General features: G+C 49.2%; 7 protein-coding genes and 1 long non-coding RNA gene across 11 annotated transcripts; 3 read left to right on the forward strand and 5 right to left on the reverse strand.

Annotated features, from left to right (window-relative positions):
- Positions 1-768: 768 nt before the first annotated feature.
- LOC112348030 lies at positions 769-1,281 on the reverse strand. 2 transcript variants are annotated; one of them, XR_002992934.1, is made up of 3 exons: positions 1,170-1,281; positions 1,070-1,114; positions 769-980 (listed from the first exon to the last, which is right to left on the reverse strand). It is a non-coding gene; the product is annotated as an uncharacterized LOC112348030 (long non-coding RNA). The 2 variants fall into 2 exon arrangements; XR_002992933.1 differs by having other exon boundaries at positions 769-1,114.
- On the forward strand, positions 1,110-4,693 carry LOC9638194 (chloride channel protein CLC-c). Of its 2 annotated transcripts, XM_002974848.2 has the most exons (8): positions 1,110-1,620; positions 1,682-1,882; positions 1,973-2,150; positions 2,216-2,478; positions 2,528-2,800; positions 2,855-3,995; positions 4,045-4,391; positions 4,448-4,693. In XM_002974848.2, exons 1-7 carry the CDS (start codon positions 1,472-1,474, stop codon positions 4,159-4,161), a joined length of 2,322 nt encoding a protein of 773 aa, XP_002974894.1. In that variant the 5' UTR covers positions 1,110-1,471; the 3' UTR covers positions 4,162-4,391; positions 4,448-4,693. The 2 variants fall into 2 exon arrangements, with proteins under 2 accessions (XP_002974894.1, XP_024535691.1); XM_024679923.1 differs by lacking the exon at positions 1,110-1,620 and having other exon boundaries at positions 1,770-1,882; positions 2,014-2,150.
- LOC9637696 lies at positions 4,357-5,825 on the reverse strand. The gene is made up of 5 exons (XM_002975028.2): positions 5,264-5,825; positions 5,069-5,214; positions 4,854-5,009; positions 4,689-4,802; positions 4,357-4,639 (listed from the first exon to the last, which is right to left on the reverse strand). Exons 1-5 carry the CDS (start codon positions 5,812-5,814, stop codon positions 4,374-4,376), a joined length of 1,233 nt encoding a protein of 410 aa, XP_002975074.1. The 5' UTR covers positions 5,815-5,825; the 3' UTR covers positions 4,357-4,373.
- A 64-nt stretch (positions 5,826-5,889) lies between these two features.
- Positions 5,890-7,930, forward strand: LOC9638195 (tubulin alpha-2 chain). The gene is made up of 5 exons (XM_002974849.2): positions 5,890-6,104; positions 6,170-6,396; positions 6,682-6,881; positions 6,932-7,440; positions 7,501-7,930. Exons 1-5 carry the CDS (start codon positions 5,986-5,988, stop codon positions 7,823-7,825), a joined length of 1,380 nt encoding a protein of 459 aa, XP_002974895.1. The 5' UTR covers positions 5,890-5,985; the 3' UTR covers positions 7,826-7,930.
- Positions 7,931-8,018: 88 nt separating this feature from the next.
- On the reverse strand, positions 8,019-9,781 carry LOC9637697 (GDSL esterase/lipase At4g28780). Of its 2 annotated transcripts, XM_024679871.1 has the most exons (6): positions 9,582-9,696; positions 9,269-9,523; positions 9,092-9,219; positions 8,774-9,013; positions 8,449-8,701; positions 8,019-8,348 (listed from the first exon to the last, which is right to left on the reverse strand). In XM_024679871.1, exons 2-6 carry the CDS (start codon positions 9,507-9,509, stop codon positions 8,122-8,124), a joined length of 1,089 nt encoding a protein of 362 aa, XP_024535639.1. In that variant the 5' UTR covers positions 9,510-9,523; positions 9,582-9,696; the 3' UTR covers positions 8,019-8,121. The 2 variants fall into 2 exon arrangements, with proteins under 2 accessions (XP_024535639.1, XP_002975075.2); XM_002975029.2 differs by having other exon boundaries at positions 9,269-9,781.
- Positions 9,782-9,823: 42 nt separating this feature from the next.
- LOC9638196 (GDSL esterase/lipase At4g28780) lies at positions 9,824-11,252 on the reverse strand. The gene is made up of 5 exons (XM_002975030.2): positions 10,970-11,252; positions 10,796-10,923; positions 10,502-10,741; positions 10,200-10,452; positions 9,824-10,122 (listed from the first exon to the last, which is right to left on the reverse strand). Exons 1-5 carry the CDS (start codon positions 11,235-11,237, stop codon positions 9,899-9,901), a joined length of 1,113 nt encoding a protein of 370 aa, XP_002975076.1. The 5' UTR covers positions 11,238-11,252; the 3' UTR covers positions 9,824-9,898.
- Positions 11,253-11,841: 589 nt separating this feature from the next.
- On the forward strand, positions 11,842-14,343 carry LOC9638197. Its single transcript, XM_002974850.2, has 8 exons — positions 11,842-12,093; positions 12,149-12,394; positions 12,467-12,548; positions 12,597-12,811; positions 12,863-13,013; positions 13,070-13,380; positions 13,426-13,544; positions 13,603-14,343. Exons 1-5 carry the CDS (start codon positions 11,846-11,848, stop codon positions 12,960-12,962), a joined length of 891 nt encoding a protein of 296 aa, XP_002974896.2. The 5' UTR covers positions 11,842-11,845; the 3' UTR covers positions 12,963-13,013; positions 13,070-13,380; positions 13,426-13,544; positions 13,603-14,343.
- Positions 14,296-16,070, reverse strand: LOC9637691 (vicilin-like seed storage protein At2g28490). Its single transcript, XM_024680118.1, has 6 exons — positions 16,050-16,070; positions 15,514-15,844; positions 15,180-15,442; positions 14,860-15,120; positions 14,554-14,800; positions 14,296-14,496 (listed from the first exon to the last, which is right to left on the reverse strand). The coding sequence occupies exons 2-6, from the start codon at positions 15,833-15,835 to the stop codon at positions 14,339-14,341; spliced, it is 1,251 nt and encodes a 416-aa protein (XP_024535886.1). The 5' UTR covers positions 15,836-15,844; positions 16,050-16,070; the 3' UTR covers positions 14,296-14,338.
- Positions 16,071-16,152: the final 82 nt, after the last annotated feature.

Here is a 16,152-nt window from a genome sequence, read left to right on the forward strand (position 1 = left end):
AGTGAGCTACCTCAGCATTCTCTCGCCCTGCAGCCATGCCGGAATAGCAGCTCGGGCCTGCGACTACTACGTGACCCGTGAAGCCAAGCTCGGCGCACATCATCGATCTCCTACTTGGCCGACTGGACGAGGCCGAGGAGTTTATATATCACAGGCCAGCTTGTGGATGACTTTACTCGGGAGTGTAGAGCCCATCTCGCGACCGCGGCCAGCGTGCTGCGGAGAAAGTGTTGGAGCTTACTGCTCACAATCCAGGGGCCTACGTCGTGCTGTGCAACATCTACGCCGCGGCTGGAAGGCACAGCGCCGCCGCTCAAGCTCCAGGGCCGCGGAGATTTACGCAAAGCTGGGGAAGCTTGGGAGGGAGATGGAGAGATGCCGTCCAGGATACAAAGATGGTCCATGGACTAGGATGATCGTTTCTTCGCCGCTGAGGATCATAAAGAACTTGCGAGTATGTGGGGATTGTCACACGGCCAATAAGTTCATGGACATATTGGTTTATTTAAGCATATTCCAAATAATGAGGCTTCAAACAAAGGTTTTCTTGTTAACATTCACCAATTCTATCTTGATTAAAATTCACAAGGCGACCTCATTGTGGCTTTACTTTTCTCAAATCATGACCATCACATGATGATACTTCACGTGCTTAGAGATCCTCAGGTCTTTGGCACTTTTACTCGTTGTAATTGTAGTTCTAATGGCTTGGTATGAGAATGAGGGACCATTCATGAAAAAGAAATTTAATCTTCCCCGAAACTTATAAGTTCGATAGAAAAGTCTTTATATTTTTGTCTTCCAGATCATTCAACGCAAGCAAGCAGCGCGAGCAAGCAAGCACCTCAAGCAAAAGATAGTAAACATACAAGAGAGAAATCATTTTCACCACTGTACGCCCCAACATGTGCTTTGTCACTAGCCCAGCACAACATTATCACAGGCTTTCGTGCTCGATTCTCCAACCATCCATAGCTGGCCTGGAGCAAAACCGAAAAATCAAATACAAAAACAAAAACTGGAAGAGCCAACCAAAAGAGAGAGAGAACAAAAAGAGAGTTGAAAGCACCTTGCAGCATTCTCTGGCAGCTTATATAATTCCAAGATCTCATCCCTGAGAAGTGCAAAGTTTAACCAACACCAACAGAGAAGAGAAAAGAGGAACTTACTTCTCTCGACGATCACAGGGCCAAGCCACCCTTTTGGTAGGAGCCAGAGGCAAGCTACCTCTTCTCGCCTTTAGTGTGGTGTCCATCCACCTCTCGCGACTACTTGTCTTGCAGTGCTAGAAGCCATGTCGTCTACGCTGGCCGAGGAAATCTGGCCCAGTCTGGATTCATAACCTTGTCGTTTCCAGCTTGTTCACCCCCCCTTCTCTGCGTCACTTCTTCCTTCTTCTGCCAAATTCTTTCCCGACGATCTCGTCAAGTAGCTCCTCTTCCTGTACGCTGCTTGTGAATTCTTTCCTTGCATGGATCAAGAGGCCCCGACCAATCCTGATCTCGTAGCGCCGCTGCTTGGCGTATCCGAGGATGATAAATCCAAGATCTTCGACAAAGGCGTGTCGCATCTCACTGTCTTCCAGACACCGGATAGGCTTTTCGAAAGCCTGGACTACGAGTAAGTTACTCTGTTCCTTTTCCTCCTGTTCCTGATCTGCCTGGATCCCAATTCCCCCCAGGATCATCGAGAACGATCTCTTCAAACAGGACTGGCGAGCGCGAAAGAAGGAAGAAGTCTTCCTCTACATTGTCACCAAATGGGCCTTCGCGTTCCTGACCGGGTTCATTATCGGTGCCGCCGCACTTATCATCAACTTCAGCGTCGAGAACATAGCTGGAGCCAAATGGCTTGTTGCGTCAAGCTACATGACCTCTGGCAGGTAGAGTCACTCGGTCGAACTCTGGCTCCAATTCTTTTCGTTTGCGATCCATCTTTTCCCCCCTCCAAACCGTGCTGTTTTTCTCTTTAGGACCATGACTGCCTTTGCCATTTTCACCGCATTGAATACAGGACTGGTCTTCCTGGGAGCAGCCATGACTGTTTACCTTGCTCCATCAGCAGCCGGATCTGGAGTTCCAGAGAGCAAAGCTTATCTCAATGGGATTGATGCACCACGAATCCTGGAACCAATTACAATGGTCATCAAGGTAAGCAAAAAGATAGATCTCCGAGGTAAAAAAGGCACTGAAGATGATTACCTGTGGTCGAGTAGCTACTTGGAAGTATCTGTGTCGTCTCGGCAGGACTGTATCTCGGTAAGGAAGGGCCACTTATCCATATCGGATCCTGCGTAGCATATTTCCTCGGCCAAGGTGGCTCCCTGCGCTATCATATGAACTGGAGATGGCTGCGAGTTTTCAAGAACGATCGAGACCGGCGAGATCTTGTTACCTGTGGCTGTGCCGGAGGAGTTGCAGCGGCGTTTCGAGCACCGATTGGAGGAGTTCTATTTGCACTCGAGGAAGTAACTTCATGGTACGTTGTATCTTCTGCTCCGCCTTGTTTTCCTGATTCAAACCTGTAGGTGGCGGAGTGCTCTTTTGTGGAGAGCTTTCTTCACAACTGCCGTTGTCGCGGTCATGTTGCAGCTCGGCAAGCAATTCTGTGCCCAGGGAATCTGTGGTCTTTTCGGAGAAGGCGGTCTCATCATGTTCGATATCAGCCACGCTTACGGCCAATTTGGACTGCTCGACTTGTTCCCCGTTGTCATCTTGGGAGTCCTCGGAGGAATCCTTGGCAGCGTCTTTAACAAGCTCAACACTCGTGTCACCAAGTGCTACATCTACTGGTATCTCAGGTAAGAAACATTTCAAGTTTTCCTGCGAGAAATCAAACGCGGGGTTATTCACAGAAAGCCACCATGCGTCAAAGTTATACATGCCTGCTTGATGGCCATTCTCACGTCCGCCTGCTGCTTCTGGCTTCCATTTCTGGTTAAGTGCAGACCCTGCCCCGATTTATCTGATATTCCAGGATATAAATGTCCAACCCACGGACAAACAGGAAACTTCAAAGGCTTCAACTGTCCTGCCGGCCAATATAACGATCTCGCTGGCCTATTCTTCGCCACCAAAGATGACGCCGTTAGAAACCTCTTCAGTTTTAAAACGTACCGGGAGTATCACTACAGGTCCATTCTGGTTTTCTTCGGCGTATCCTTCATATTTTCCCTGATAACTTACGGGATTGCGGTGCCATCCGGCCTGTTTATACCGTTGATCATCAATGGAGCTTCACTGGGCCGGCTGGTTGGCATGATTATGACCACCACGACCGGCAACAAAATGGACGAGGGCTACTTCGCTGTTCTTGGTGCTGCAGCATTCCTCGGAGGAACCATGCGAATGACAGTTTCTCTTTGCGTCATTCTTCTCGAGCTCACGAACAACATGCTGATGCTACCAATGATCATGCTGGTACTGCTTATTGCAAAAACGGTCGGTGACATCTTCAACTCCGCCATCTGGGAAATGTACGTCAAGATCAAAGGATATCCAATACTGGAAGCAAAGCCCGAGCCTTTCATGCAGCAGCTTACAGCCAAAGATGCGGTAACAACATCCGTGGTTTCACTGTCGCCAGTCGAGCAAGTGTCAACGGTACTAATGGTTCTGAGGAACACCACGCACAACGCCTTTCCTGTCATCGGAGAGTCCAGCACGACTGGAAGGAAAGTTTTCCTGGGCCTGGTACTGCGATCACACTTGCTGGTACTGCTGAAAAACAAGGCCTTCCATTACGCATCAAGTGGCTCTGCAGAAAATTCGAAAATGTTACAGTTCACGGACTTTGCAAAACCAGCGACAGGAAAGTCTTTAAAGATCGAGGATATAGACTTACGTCCCGAGGAGGAGCTGGAGTTCATCAACGTCCGACACATCACAAACGGATCACCGTATACTGTCCTTGAATCGGCATCACTGGCGAAGGCCTACACGTTGTTCCGAGACCTGGGACTTCGACACCTTTGCGTAGTTCCCCGTGAACCAGAGGTAAGATACGCTTTCTCAGCCTTTGGTATAAGCTCTATTGTGATTGCAGGAAGAGCCGATCATCGGGGTGCTCACTCGACATAATTTTCTCCACGAGAATCTACAGAACCTGTTCCCATATCTTATGCCCAAAAAACAAGCCGCCGGCAAAACCATTCTTATGTAAGTAAAGTCGCAAGCAAGATTGTTGAGCTCGAAAGATTGGAGCTTTTGGACCAGTCGATTCCAGATTTTCAGGCCCACTGCGACGACGTTGCATTATCAGTGTCGCCTTCGAGCTTTTTGGTGTTGTCGTAAACCATTTAAGTTTCCTGCAACTGCCTACCCATTCTTTCCTGCTTCTTTCGGCCACTTCCTGTTATCCCTTCCTCACCAAAGTCACCGAGATCTACACAGGTATGTAATCCAAGGCTGTTCTGCTAAATGGTCGGTTAACATCGAATCTCCATCAGCGTTGATCAGACAAACATCCATTGCGTCCATTGATAAAACTCCAACGTCTAACCCGGTCGGATAATCAGAGTCCTTGGGAATAACATTTGCGGCAATGTCGTGCGGTTGCATTTGAAGATTCTCCAAAACAGTCTCCGTAAATGCATTTCCCGTGTGATCGTAAAGTATGATAGATAGCGGTTGATCAGCCGCTGGAAATAAAGAAAAGAGATCAAATAATTAGACAACCGTATCACTCACCAATATCTCTTGCGGCTTCAACGTCACCAGAAAAATCACCGCCACATCCAAAGACCGCAAACGCCCTACTTCTGAAGCAGTTCATGGGAACCAGCAGAAAGTACTCTTCACTACCTGCAAAGAACAAAAAGATCTTAGTTTGTAATAAAACACCGAAACACCTACCTTTAGCAGGAGTCACTGATGTGAGAATACTTGTACTGCAACCATTGCCGCCGTCAGACATTAACTTTAACAGCTTAAGTGCTTGAGCGGGAGTAAGAACCCGAAGTTTGTTCTTTGCGGAGCCCGGTGGCCTTTCTCTTTCTCCGCCTTTCCACGCTGCACAATGTTTCCATAAGTGAAGGTGAAAATGCACGAAAGAAGAAAAAATTCCTTACCTTGCAGGAGCAACGCTACTAACAAAACGATCAAAACCATGAAGAAGCTCCCACTACCAGCAAGAACCCTGTACAAAAGATAGACTTGGTCTTCGAGCTTTCTCACATATTCTCCCACGGTTGCATTAGCATACGCGTTTTGGAGCCTGGACTACACAGCATTAGGAGAAAGAATCCATTGGTGGTGTACTTTACCTGCAGGAAGCTAGAGCATCGTCCAGATATTCGGCCTGTCCATCCCGAGAGCTCGATCGATCAGGCATGAGCTCCACCAAGCTTCGATCTTCTTGGCACTTGACAGTAGCAGCGGCCTTCTTCTCCAACTCACACTGCGCAATGCTGATCTTCTTCTCACACATTTGCTTCCAGTAGGCGGCGTTCGCCAGTGATTTCTCTTGAGCGGAGACGAAGCGCAGCTCCAGCGCTATTTTCTCTCGATCGCACTCTTGCTGGCAATCCCTTCGCTTCTCCTCACAATATTTCAGCCCATCCCAGCACGAACCTTTCTCCGCAATGCTGCTCGCGAGATCCTCCCGCGCCACTCGCGCCTGTCTCACGGCGTCCTGCGCCACCGCATTGCACCAGGAATCCACCAGCGGAACCACAAACCCTGGCAAATCCTTCCCTGTCTTCCACATCGCGGCATCGCACAGCGCCGATCCCTTCACTGCCAATCCATCGCCATGGGACCCGTGGACGACCGCGAGAGGAGCAAGAAGGCGCAAGAGAACAAACATTGCGCGCATTGCTCGTGTGCTCTAAAACCCTAGAAGTGACGTGGGCGGCGTGGATGAATAGGATTGGCTCATTTCGTCCACGTCAATTGCGTAGCTTTTCTCGCGTTGTGTGATGATCAAAGGAGAAATCGCGCTCGTTCTAGCGCTAGGTCACAAATTCTAGCCGAGACATCTCGCTAGATGAGAGAAATCATCAGCATACACGTCGGGCAGGCAGGAATCCAGCTAGGGAATTCGTGCTGGGAGCTCTTCTGCCTGGAGCACGGCATCCAACCGAATGGAAAGGCGATCGATCGCAAGTAAGCGCGTGTCTTAGATCCCCCGATTGCTCAAAGTTTCCCTCGAAATCTTCCTTCTCTTCCAGCGATCACCAGGAAGCCATGGCCGGAGCTACCAAGGAATCGTTTGGAACCTTTTTCAGCGAGGCGGCGTCCGCGACGAAGCACGTCCCAAGGGCGGTGATGGTGGATTTGGAGCCTACTGTGATCGATGAGATAAGAACTGGGAGCTACAGGGAGCTCTTCCATCCCGACCAGCTCATCTCTGGGAAGGAGGACGCAGCGAATAATTTCGCTCGAGGACACTACACAGGTATGTGATCGATCGATTGCTCCTAGAAATTCTTTTTCCCTCTTCCAGCTATAGTTGTGTTCTAGCTTTAGAGCTCCATTGTGGTGATAGAAGTGCTCGAGAACACTATGGCTTTTCCCTCTTCTAGCCATAGTTGTGTTCTGCTAAGACTCTAGCAGTATATAATTTGCTCTAGAACACTATGGTTTATATTTTTTACATAGTTCTAGCTAGCTTTTAGAACTTTGGTACTAGCTAGGCCATGGCTAATGGTTGATTAACGTTACAGTGTTCTCCATTTTCCAGTTGGAAGAGAGATTCTGGAACAGTGCTTGGACAGGATACGAAAGCTCGCAGACAATTGCTCGGGGTTGCAAGGATTTTTGGTTTTCAATGCGGTGGGAGGAGGAACTGGCTCGGGTTTGGGAGCGCTCTTGCTCGAGAGACTGACTTGTGACTATGGACGGAAGTCCAAGCTCGGCTTTTCCATATATCCATCTCCCAAGGTAAGAAGTTCCTTCTTACAAGGTGACCAATAACTAAAAGTTCTTGGCAGATCTCCACGGCTGTTGTGGAGCCATACAACAGCGTTCTAGCAACGCACGCTCTACTCGAGCACTCAGACGTAGTCGCGGTTCTAGACAACGAGGCCATCTACGACATATGCCGAAAGTCCTTGAACATCGAGAGGCCGAGCTACACAAACTTAAACCGCCTCGTCTCGCAAGTCATCTCCTCGCTCACGACCTCGCTGCGATTCAACGGCGCTCTGAACGTAGACATCTCCGAGTTCCAGACCAACTTAGTCCCGTTCCCGCGGATCCACTTCATGCTCTCGTCCTACGCGCCGGTCATCTCGGCCGAGAGGGCCTTCCACGAGCAGCTCTCGGTGTCCGAGATCACCACGTCCGTCTTCGAGCCGGCGTCCATGATGGCCAAGTGCGATCCTCGCCACGGCAAGTACATGGCGTGCTGTATGATGTACCGCGGCGACTTGACGCCCAAAGAAGTCCAGCAGGCGGTGTCAAACATAAGGACCAAGCGCTCGGTTCAATTCGTGGACTGGTAAGGCTCCAAAGCTTCGGTTTTGCAATCGATCTAACTTTTTTGCTCACTACTTCCAAGGTGTCCGACTGGATTCAAGTGTGGCATAAACTACCAGCCGCCGACGGCGGTTCCAAACGGAGATCTGGCGAGAGTGAAGCGCGCAGTGTGTATGATCAGCAACAACACCGCGGTGGCGGACGTTTTCTCGCACATAAACCACAAGTTCGATCTCATGTTCTCCAAGCGCGCGTTTGTTCACTGGTACGTCGGCGAGGGGATGGAGGAGGGCGAGTTCTCGGAGGCCCGCGAGGACGTGGCGGCGCTGGAGAAGGACTACGCCGAGGTCGCCCAAGACGGCGACGAAGACGAGCAATCCCAAGTCAACGGAGCCGAAGCGTATTAGAGTCACAAGTCAACGACATTGACTTGACTGTGCTTGTCGTCTGAAAGTCAGCGGATATTCTCGGTGTAAACATTTCGTACAAATAAAAGATTCCGTACGGAAATATGTTTAGGCTCAGAAAGTTCTATTTGAAGCCAACGGGGGTTAAGGATATTCTGTCAAACAAGTTTTTCGTACGGACCTTAATTCTTAGTGTTACGGAAACATCCCTTTTGACATTCCGTACAGAAAAGCCGTACACACCGAAAATTTAACACTCGCGATCGTTTTCTTTTCTCTTGCGCTGCTGCCCACTTTCACGTCGACATCGCAATGAGCTGCTTGACATTGAATGGCGAGAGGTCGGAGGGCGGGCCATTGAGAAGCCTGTTGGTGATGAGCCTGTTGATGCTCTCGCTGGGATGGAACGCGTCCCAGAACACGTACTTTGTGCGGTCCGAGCACAGATTCGACAGCCCAGTGCACGTCAAGAGCCCATTGTAGCTGCCTTGTCCGCAGCACGCCATGTTGGTGTACTGGAAGCCTGGAAGAGATGGACAAGTTTCACAGTGAAAACTTTAGATATTCACAGAGGAACTTGAGAGAAACTTGAGAGAAGCTTAGGAACTTAGAGACCAACGTACCGTATTTGGATGGATTCTGGATGTACTCGTTGAGGATGTCGTAGCTGTTGACGTAGACAAACGTCGCTCCCTTGAGCTCCCGGTTGAGGCCCTCGATCATGGGTTTGAGCGCCGCATTGAAGCTCAGCGCGTGGTCATTGAGCTCCTGGATGCACTCGCCGGCTCTGGAGCTTCTCTGGAGCTGCGACGGGATACAGCCAATCGGTCCCATGTTGGACACAGTCACTTTGCGAGCGCCGAGGCTGTACACTGTCTGTAAAACCGGCGAGCGAGGAAAGGGAGTGGGGAATTAAAAGCAAAGGTGGAAAGGTAACAGCGACTTTACCTTGAGCTGGTTGCGCAGAGTCGCAATCAACAGCGCATTGAACTGCGATGGGGTGTACTGCCGAGCACGCTGGGCAAAGAGGAGTAAATAGTTGTTGATGTAGTCATTGCCACCGACTGTGAAGGAGTAAATCCCGTCCGAGATTAACTTCGCAGCTGCGGACGCTCCGGCCACAGCGGCCAGATCGCTTTTGTATTTTCTGAAGAGTCGGAATTGATCCGTCATTGTCAAGCGTTGAATCTGGAGATCAAAGAAGGACAAACGTAAAAACAAAAAAAAAAAAAAAATCATTTGAGAAGTCGAAACGGAAGAGCTTACGAAGATGGTTCCAGTGTCGTCCAGGATCCCGGCTCCAGCCGACGCGAAGTTGACACCCAGCAGCAGATTCTGGCCCTTCGCCTGGGGATCCAAAACTGGGAGTATAGGCGGAGTTCCCATGTAATCACCTGAAACTCGAGATCATAGGTACGAAACTCCTCTATAGTGACAACTTACTCAACAGGTCTGATATGATCTTCCCGTTGCAGAAGCGGCCGGTGGGCGCGCTGTTCGGGAAGTCGATGCCGTTTGGTGCGAAGTTGGCTCGGGCGATAGAATTGATGAAGTTGTTGTTGCCAGCATCAACTAGCGAGTCACCAAACACGAACATCGCCTTCGCTTTGGACCTGCTTGCCGATCCAGCTGCCGCTACGGAGATGAGACAAGTCAAGAGAACAAGGAGCTGGAACGCTTCCATTGTCCTTCGCTGCCCTGTTAGACAACACTTAGCAATCCAGCTTGAATGCAAACCGATATATGACTTTCGTACCTCTCGATGCGAAAGGTTCAACCCACAGCCAGCTTCGAAGCTACCGCATCGTACGTCTGCAGCAAAATGAGAATAGGAATTGCAAGCTGCTCCTCGAAATCGAGCCTTATAGGCTTGAAACGGCTCTGAAGGAAAAAGAGAACAAACCAAGAGCATTTACCAGGCTCCGTCCTACCACCACCACTTCCAGCTTTCTCGCTGCCATCGTCATTTGGCATACGTGACCAACCACCGTCATTGTTCACCCGGAACTAACTCAAGGCCTTGAATTCACGTGAAGATTATTGAATACACCGAGCAAACCGAGTTTGGTTGCGTCATGGAAGAGCTAGTAGCTGCCTGAGATTCATCGGGCTTATGACATTAGTACCACCAAACAGAGTTTGCTGAGCAATGAGAATGTTTGCCTTTTCGGTGGGATGGTAAGGATCCCAAAATACGTACTTGGTTCGGTCGTTGCAGATGGTAGAGAACGCAGTGCAGATAAAGAGGCCATTGTAGTTGCCTTGACCACAGCACGCTGAGTTGGATACTGTAAAGCCTGGGTCCAGCTTGAGCGTGTGAGCAAACTTCAAAACAGGAAAAGGAAAACGAAAAACGAAAGGTCCTGATACATACCGTTTTTGCCTGGATTGGAGACCAAGTCTGAAAGAATGTCGTATGCGTTGACATATACAAAGAGAGCTCCTCTCAGTTCTCTGTTGAGTTCGTCAAGCATTGGTTTCAATTTGGAGTTGTAGTCCCTCGCGTACTCGTTCAGGTTCTGGACGCATTGCCCGTTGACACCTCTTTGAGTTATTTGAGAGGGGATGCAGCCTACTGGACCCATGTTGCCGACGGATATCTTGCGAGCTCCCATGTTGTACAGATCCTGTTGTTTCAATTCATCACTTCCGGCTAGAAACTCGAGTGGATCTTGCCTTGAGTTGTTGCTTGAAAGTTGAGACGAGGAGAGTGTTGTACTGCGGGGGTGTGTACTGCCTTGCTCTGGCTGAAAGAGGCTGAAGATAATTGTTGATGTAGTCGTTTCCTCCAATTGTGAAAGAGTACAGGCCGGCTGCCACAATCCTATCTGCTGCTCGTCCTCCTACGAACGACGCTAATTGGCCCTTGTACCGCCTGAACAAGTTGTATTGCTCAGAAACTCGCAAGCGTTGAACCTGGAAAGAAGAGTCTCCATCACATCCTTGAGCTGTGGACGCATTTTAACTTACAAACATCGCTCCTGTATCATCCAGAATCCCGGAGCCTGCAGAAGCAAAGTTTGCTCCCCTGAGAAGGTTCCTTCCAGTGTTCTTTGGATCTAGAATAGGCAGCACCGGCTCGGTCCCCATGTATTCACCTGCAAAAAGGTCATTCGGATCCGGAGAGCATCAGAAAACGCTTACTTATGTAGTCTGCCACTAGCCGGCCATTGCAAAATCTCCCAGTCCCGAGATGATTTGGCCAGTCCTCGCCATTGGGAGCAAAGTTTGCCTTCGCCAGAGAATTCAGGTAGTTGTTGTTCCCGGAATCCACCAGCGAGTCACCAAAGATAAAGATCGCCTTTGCACCGCGACCACCACGACCACCACGACCACCATTTCTGTGTTTCGCGTGTGAAGTTTCTGCGGCAGCGAGAAGGACGATCAAGCTCAGAGCCAAAAGCTTCTGCATGGTGGTGCTCCTTCTCTAGATCCCTCTTGGCGAGCCTCTCTTAAAGCGGTGTTATGGACAGAGACCATCAATCCACCTGCATAAAAGAAGCAAATGAATCGTTACATCATGGACAAAGCTCATATGACAAAAAAACGTTATAACTTGCCAGTAGCTTTAGCTTGTGAGCTTGTGGAGTTAAAACCAAAGTTTGCCCATGGGCGCCAGTGGATCAACGCTGCGACCAAAGATCGCGAGGCTCTTCCATTGCGGATCACATGTAGTGTACTAGGCACGGCATACAGTGATAGCATTTCCTCGATTCAATGCTTGATACTGGGGTCCCTGTCAAGCCTTTAAGAGAAGAAATTTCTTGTCCAAGTTGATCTGCGCCAAACCAAGCGGGATAGAAAAGACGATCGATTCATCAACACTCTACCTGGCAGCGATTAGGGTCTTGAATCGATCTTCCAATCCAGCGCTAGCGCGAGTGGGCTCCAACATTGAAGGATCTCCCAATAGCTGGCACAATAATTTCCACAAAACCCAAGCGACGTGGCAGTATCTCAGTGGTTTGATTTGAATAGCCCGCCCATTGCTAATAGGGTTCTTCCCAAATGGCTATGGCGATGGCGATGGCGCGCTGCTGTGGCGTCGGATGTCCACGAAGGCGCGATATCGCGCAACACAGGGATGAATTCTTAAATCTGGCAGTGATTAAGAGGTACTCGCAGAGATTGGCTGCGGCGCTAGCGATTTCAGGGCTTGTCTTTGTCGCTCCGCCCGCGGACGTTCGTTTCTTCACATCGCCATCGTTTGCTGCGCCGGCGTTCGCCAGTGGACTTTTCCAAATGCCTCCCACAAGATTAAAGAACAGGCAAGTACTAGATGAAAATCTCTTCTTCTCTTTACGAATTTTGTCCTCTTATCAGATATTTTCTAGTGCGAGCTGGAGAATCGGAGTATGAGACCAGTGGAATTATCAATACCAATCCAGTCTCTAAAACTTCGCTAGAGAATGGCTTGTCCGAAGCTGGAAAGAAGCAAGTAGTGCAAGCTGCTGTGAAGCTCAAGAACTTGGGAGCATGCAAAGATAGTTGCTGGATTTGGCCTTCTATCACTCAGAGATCTTATCAAGCCGCGGAATTAATCGCGTATGTCAACGACATATCACGTAGGTGCATATCTTTTTCCTATGTTCTTCCTTGTTCTTGTTTTGTGACCGCTTCTGTCCTTCTTTTTTTTTTCAGTCGAATTGTCCCAGAGTATAGCTTTTTGGACGCTCGAGGACTCGGAGCATACGAGGGTAAAACTCTGGATGCTGTGAACGAGGTAAGCTAGTGATTTTTCTTAGCCACTTTTCAATACTGGTTCCACAAGGTTTATGAGACCGACGTCGTGTCGCTTCAATCACGACCTCCGCCAAACACAAATGGAACTCCCAACGAGAGTGTCGCTGACGTGTTTGTGCGCGTCACTCAGCTCATGTCCATTCTTGAGACGCAGTACGCTGGTGAGAGCATTGTCATCGTTTCGCCTGATTCCGACAATCTCTCTGTTCTTCAAGCTGGTCTATATGGCTTGGATCTTCGCAGGTGACTTCTTTCTTCTTGTGTAGAATCGTTTTCACGTTTTTAATTATACAGGCACAGCCAGCTTAGTTTTGCACCTGGCGAGGTAAGAGAAGTGGACATCAAATCTATTCCTAAACCTTCTGCGCCATTATCTGGTTACCTACCTAACTAGAAACTGAAAGTATGACCTCAACTTTGAGAGAGAATCGGACTTTGGATTATGGTATGCGCTCTGAATCAAATGTTTTTCCGGGTGCTCACGATCTTGCTTGTTCGCAGCTAGAACAATTTGGCAAACGCTTCTACCATGTCACTTATTCCTTCGACAAGGTTACCGAGCAGTTCGAAAGCGTCTTTGTCCCTGAGCCAAAGCAGCAACAAAACCAATACTAGCAGCGATAGAATTCAGTGTCGCTTGATTCTGACTGTGAATCACGATTTAAGTATTGAACAAGAAGAATAAGCGCCAACAGGATTCATCAACCAACTATTTCTTTTCTTCTTTTTCCTAGCTCTCGACGTACCATCGAAAGATCAAGAAACCAAGAACAATCATCAGTAGCACCATGGGAGTTAACGGAGACGGAGAGGTACCTTCATTCATGTCTTACTTATTCCAAGCTCTGCTCATTCAGGTTTCCTTCCAAAGCTGTAGTTTTGACTGACGGAGCTCGACATATTCTTGTATTGCCATCACGCCGACGCATCACGCTGGCCCTGAAGCCGGGGCAAGTTGCTGGAGACTCTTTAAAAAGTCGGTAAAGCTTTGTTTTTGTAAGTTTGGTTGTCTTTTTACATTCTTTTCCTGTCAGCCGAAATTGGAACGTATCAACTGTTTCGAATTACTACGCCGGCCAGAATCGACCAACAGTGTCTAGAATTTTACAAGCCAGATCGAGAAAGTTTCCCAGATCCTTGACAATGTCCGAATCCTGGATCCAGAGCAGCAGCACCAACGAAAAGAGTGCCAGCAGCAGCAGCTCCCTCCGATGCAAACGCTCTCCAACAATCCAGGAATAACAATACTCTCCGAGAAGAGAGGCCACTAGCAGGAGCAAAACAATCGAAGCTACATTGGACCATGAGCGTTTTTCCTCGTGGACGAGCTTGAAGAGATCACTTCTCCTGATCGTTATGATGTCTTCGCTATCGCCATCGCCAAAGAAGTAGTGATAGAGGTAGCGGAGCCTCCGGCGAATGTACCATGGACAGACGAGCAATCCCGCAACAATCGTGAGAACCACGAAGAGAACCATGATGGATCGGAAAGAAACATGACAAAGAAGCTATGAAACTCCATTACAAAACTCGAGAGTTATATGAAGAACCTGAGACAACGAACTAAAAAACGCGAACAAAACGAAGACGTCACTTGCGTGTAGCTCAATGGTCAGAACTACAGCGCTTTCTCAAGTTGTGAAAATTCCGTGTGATTGCGATCGATCACACTTGATTCATCACATCAAACGCGGTCTCTACTGATCTCACAAGGGACGCGCAAAAAAGGCTTGGAAAAGTTCTCACTTTGATTGATTCACACAAAACTTTTTACATTGCAGAGCTCCGCTTGCCATCTTCCTCGATGAAACCAGGCAGGATCACCGCGTCGCGCTGGTTATCGAGCACGGCTTCCAAGCGCTTCGCGTCGACGTTGAAAGTCTTGGACATGATGTCCTTGCTGAAAGCCTTAAACACGGAGTTGGATCCTGCGAAAGATAAGAACGATCTTTTGAGGCCAAGAACTACGTGAAACACTACCAGACCTGCCAAGAACTGTGGACGGTTCCGCCGAGACGATGTGCTGAATCCAACGAACTCGAAATCACCATTCCGGGAAGCGATTTGGCACATCGGGAAGTAGCGAGGGACGAACACCACCTTGCTCTCGTCCAGTTCCTTGTCGAGCGCGTTGGTTCCATTCGGGTATGAGACTTGGATCCTTCCGTTGCCCTTGGTGATGAAGGCTACCTCGGCAGCTCTGGGATTCCAGTGCGGTGCGAGCATAGCTCCCTGGCAAAACCACAAAGTTTAGTTTCCTGGCAATAGAGATCACAGATGTTGGAACTTACTGGCTTCAAGCTGACTGCGAAAACTCCGACGTCCGCCTCTTTCAAGGGACTGAATTCCGCGCCATGGACAGCGATCGTCCAGCCGTTCTCGTTCTTAAAGTCGGGAGCTTTCTTGAGCAAGTTGAACGGCTTGGGCGCGTCACGACGAGCATTTGAAGCGGCCGAGTCTCCCTTCAAGAAATCATATCCAGCCCGTGATGTGTAGACAATGGGACCTTCGGTTTGGGAGCCCAGGATCTCTGAAACATCCTCGGGAGCCACCTACGGGAATCAAAGGTATTCATGTAAGAGAAGGAACGAGCAAAAGTTGATATGCTTACCTTCAAAGCAGCAGCGACGGCCTCCTTATGAAATCCCGAGAGAATCGTTCGAGGATCAACTCCACCACCAACGAAAAACGATTGGAAGTGTCCAGCATCGAGGCTCTCGGATGTGTCACACATCCCATACAGACGCAGCCTCTGTCCCTCGTCGGTGTTGAGGACGTAGAACACGAAACCACCCGGTAGAGCGTAGATATCTCCAGTCTCCAAATCCTGCCGGTTAAGGTAGTCTTGCTCGGCCCATCCCAAAGTCATCCGTCCTGGATTGATAGAAAGTATTTAGAGGAAACAAATCGAAATCCAAAAGAGAGAAGAGAGAAGCTTAGCTTGCCTTTGTGGACGTAAAGCACGCAAGAGGCATCGAGGTACTGTGGAAGCAAAAGACCTTTGGGCTCGATGGTGATGATGCTGAGACCAATGTGGTTCTCTGCAAGGGCTCCCAGCTCTTTGGGACCGGGAAGAACTTGGATATCCCCGGCTTCCGTACTCACCACCTGTACGGGTTCCTTGAGCACGAAAGGACTGGTCGCTTGCTTGTGATGGTCGCCTTCTTCGTCGCCACGGTCGTGGCGCTCATGGCGATCGTGTTCACTCGCGCTGGATGAGACGATAAGCAGGGCTAGCGCGCACAGGATCAGCGATTTTCGAGCCATTGTGTGAATCTGTAGAGAGATTTTAGAGAAAACTATCGACGAACGAGCAAGAACACAAGAAAATCCACGAAATATCGTCCAAAATCGAGAAGGGAACCACGAATCAAAGAGGAGCCGGGAAGAAAGATCGATAGTGCAAGAATCCACGTCGATCAAAGAGGATAGCTCGATCGATGCAAGAATCCGGGCCAAGATCGCAAGAAAGAATGCTTACCCTGGGAGAGGAAGACGAAGGCGCTGCTTGGATGGAATGGCCGATCGATGGCCCTTAAAAATACGCCCTCGAGCGCCTCATCGTTTTCCATGCAAGCATTACA

This window comes from Selaginella moellendorffii, unplaced genomic scaffold (assembly GCF_000143415.4).
Source record: "Selaginella moellendorffii unplaced genomic scaffold, v1.0 SELMOscaffold_26, whole genome shotgun sequence".
In the NCBI taxonomy this organism is placed as follows: Eukaryota; Viridiplantae; Streptophyta; class Lycopodiopsida; order Selaginellales; family Selaginellaceae; genus Selaginella; species Selaginella moellendorffii.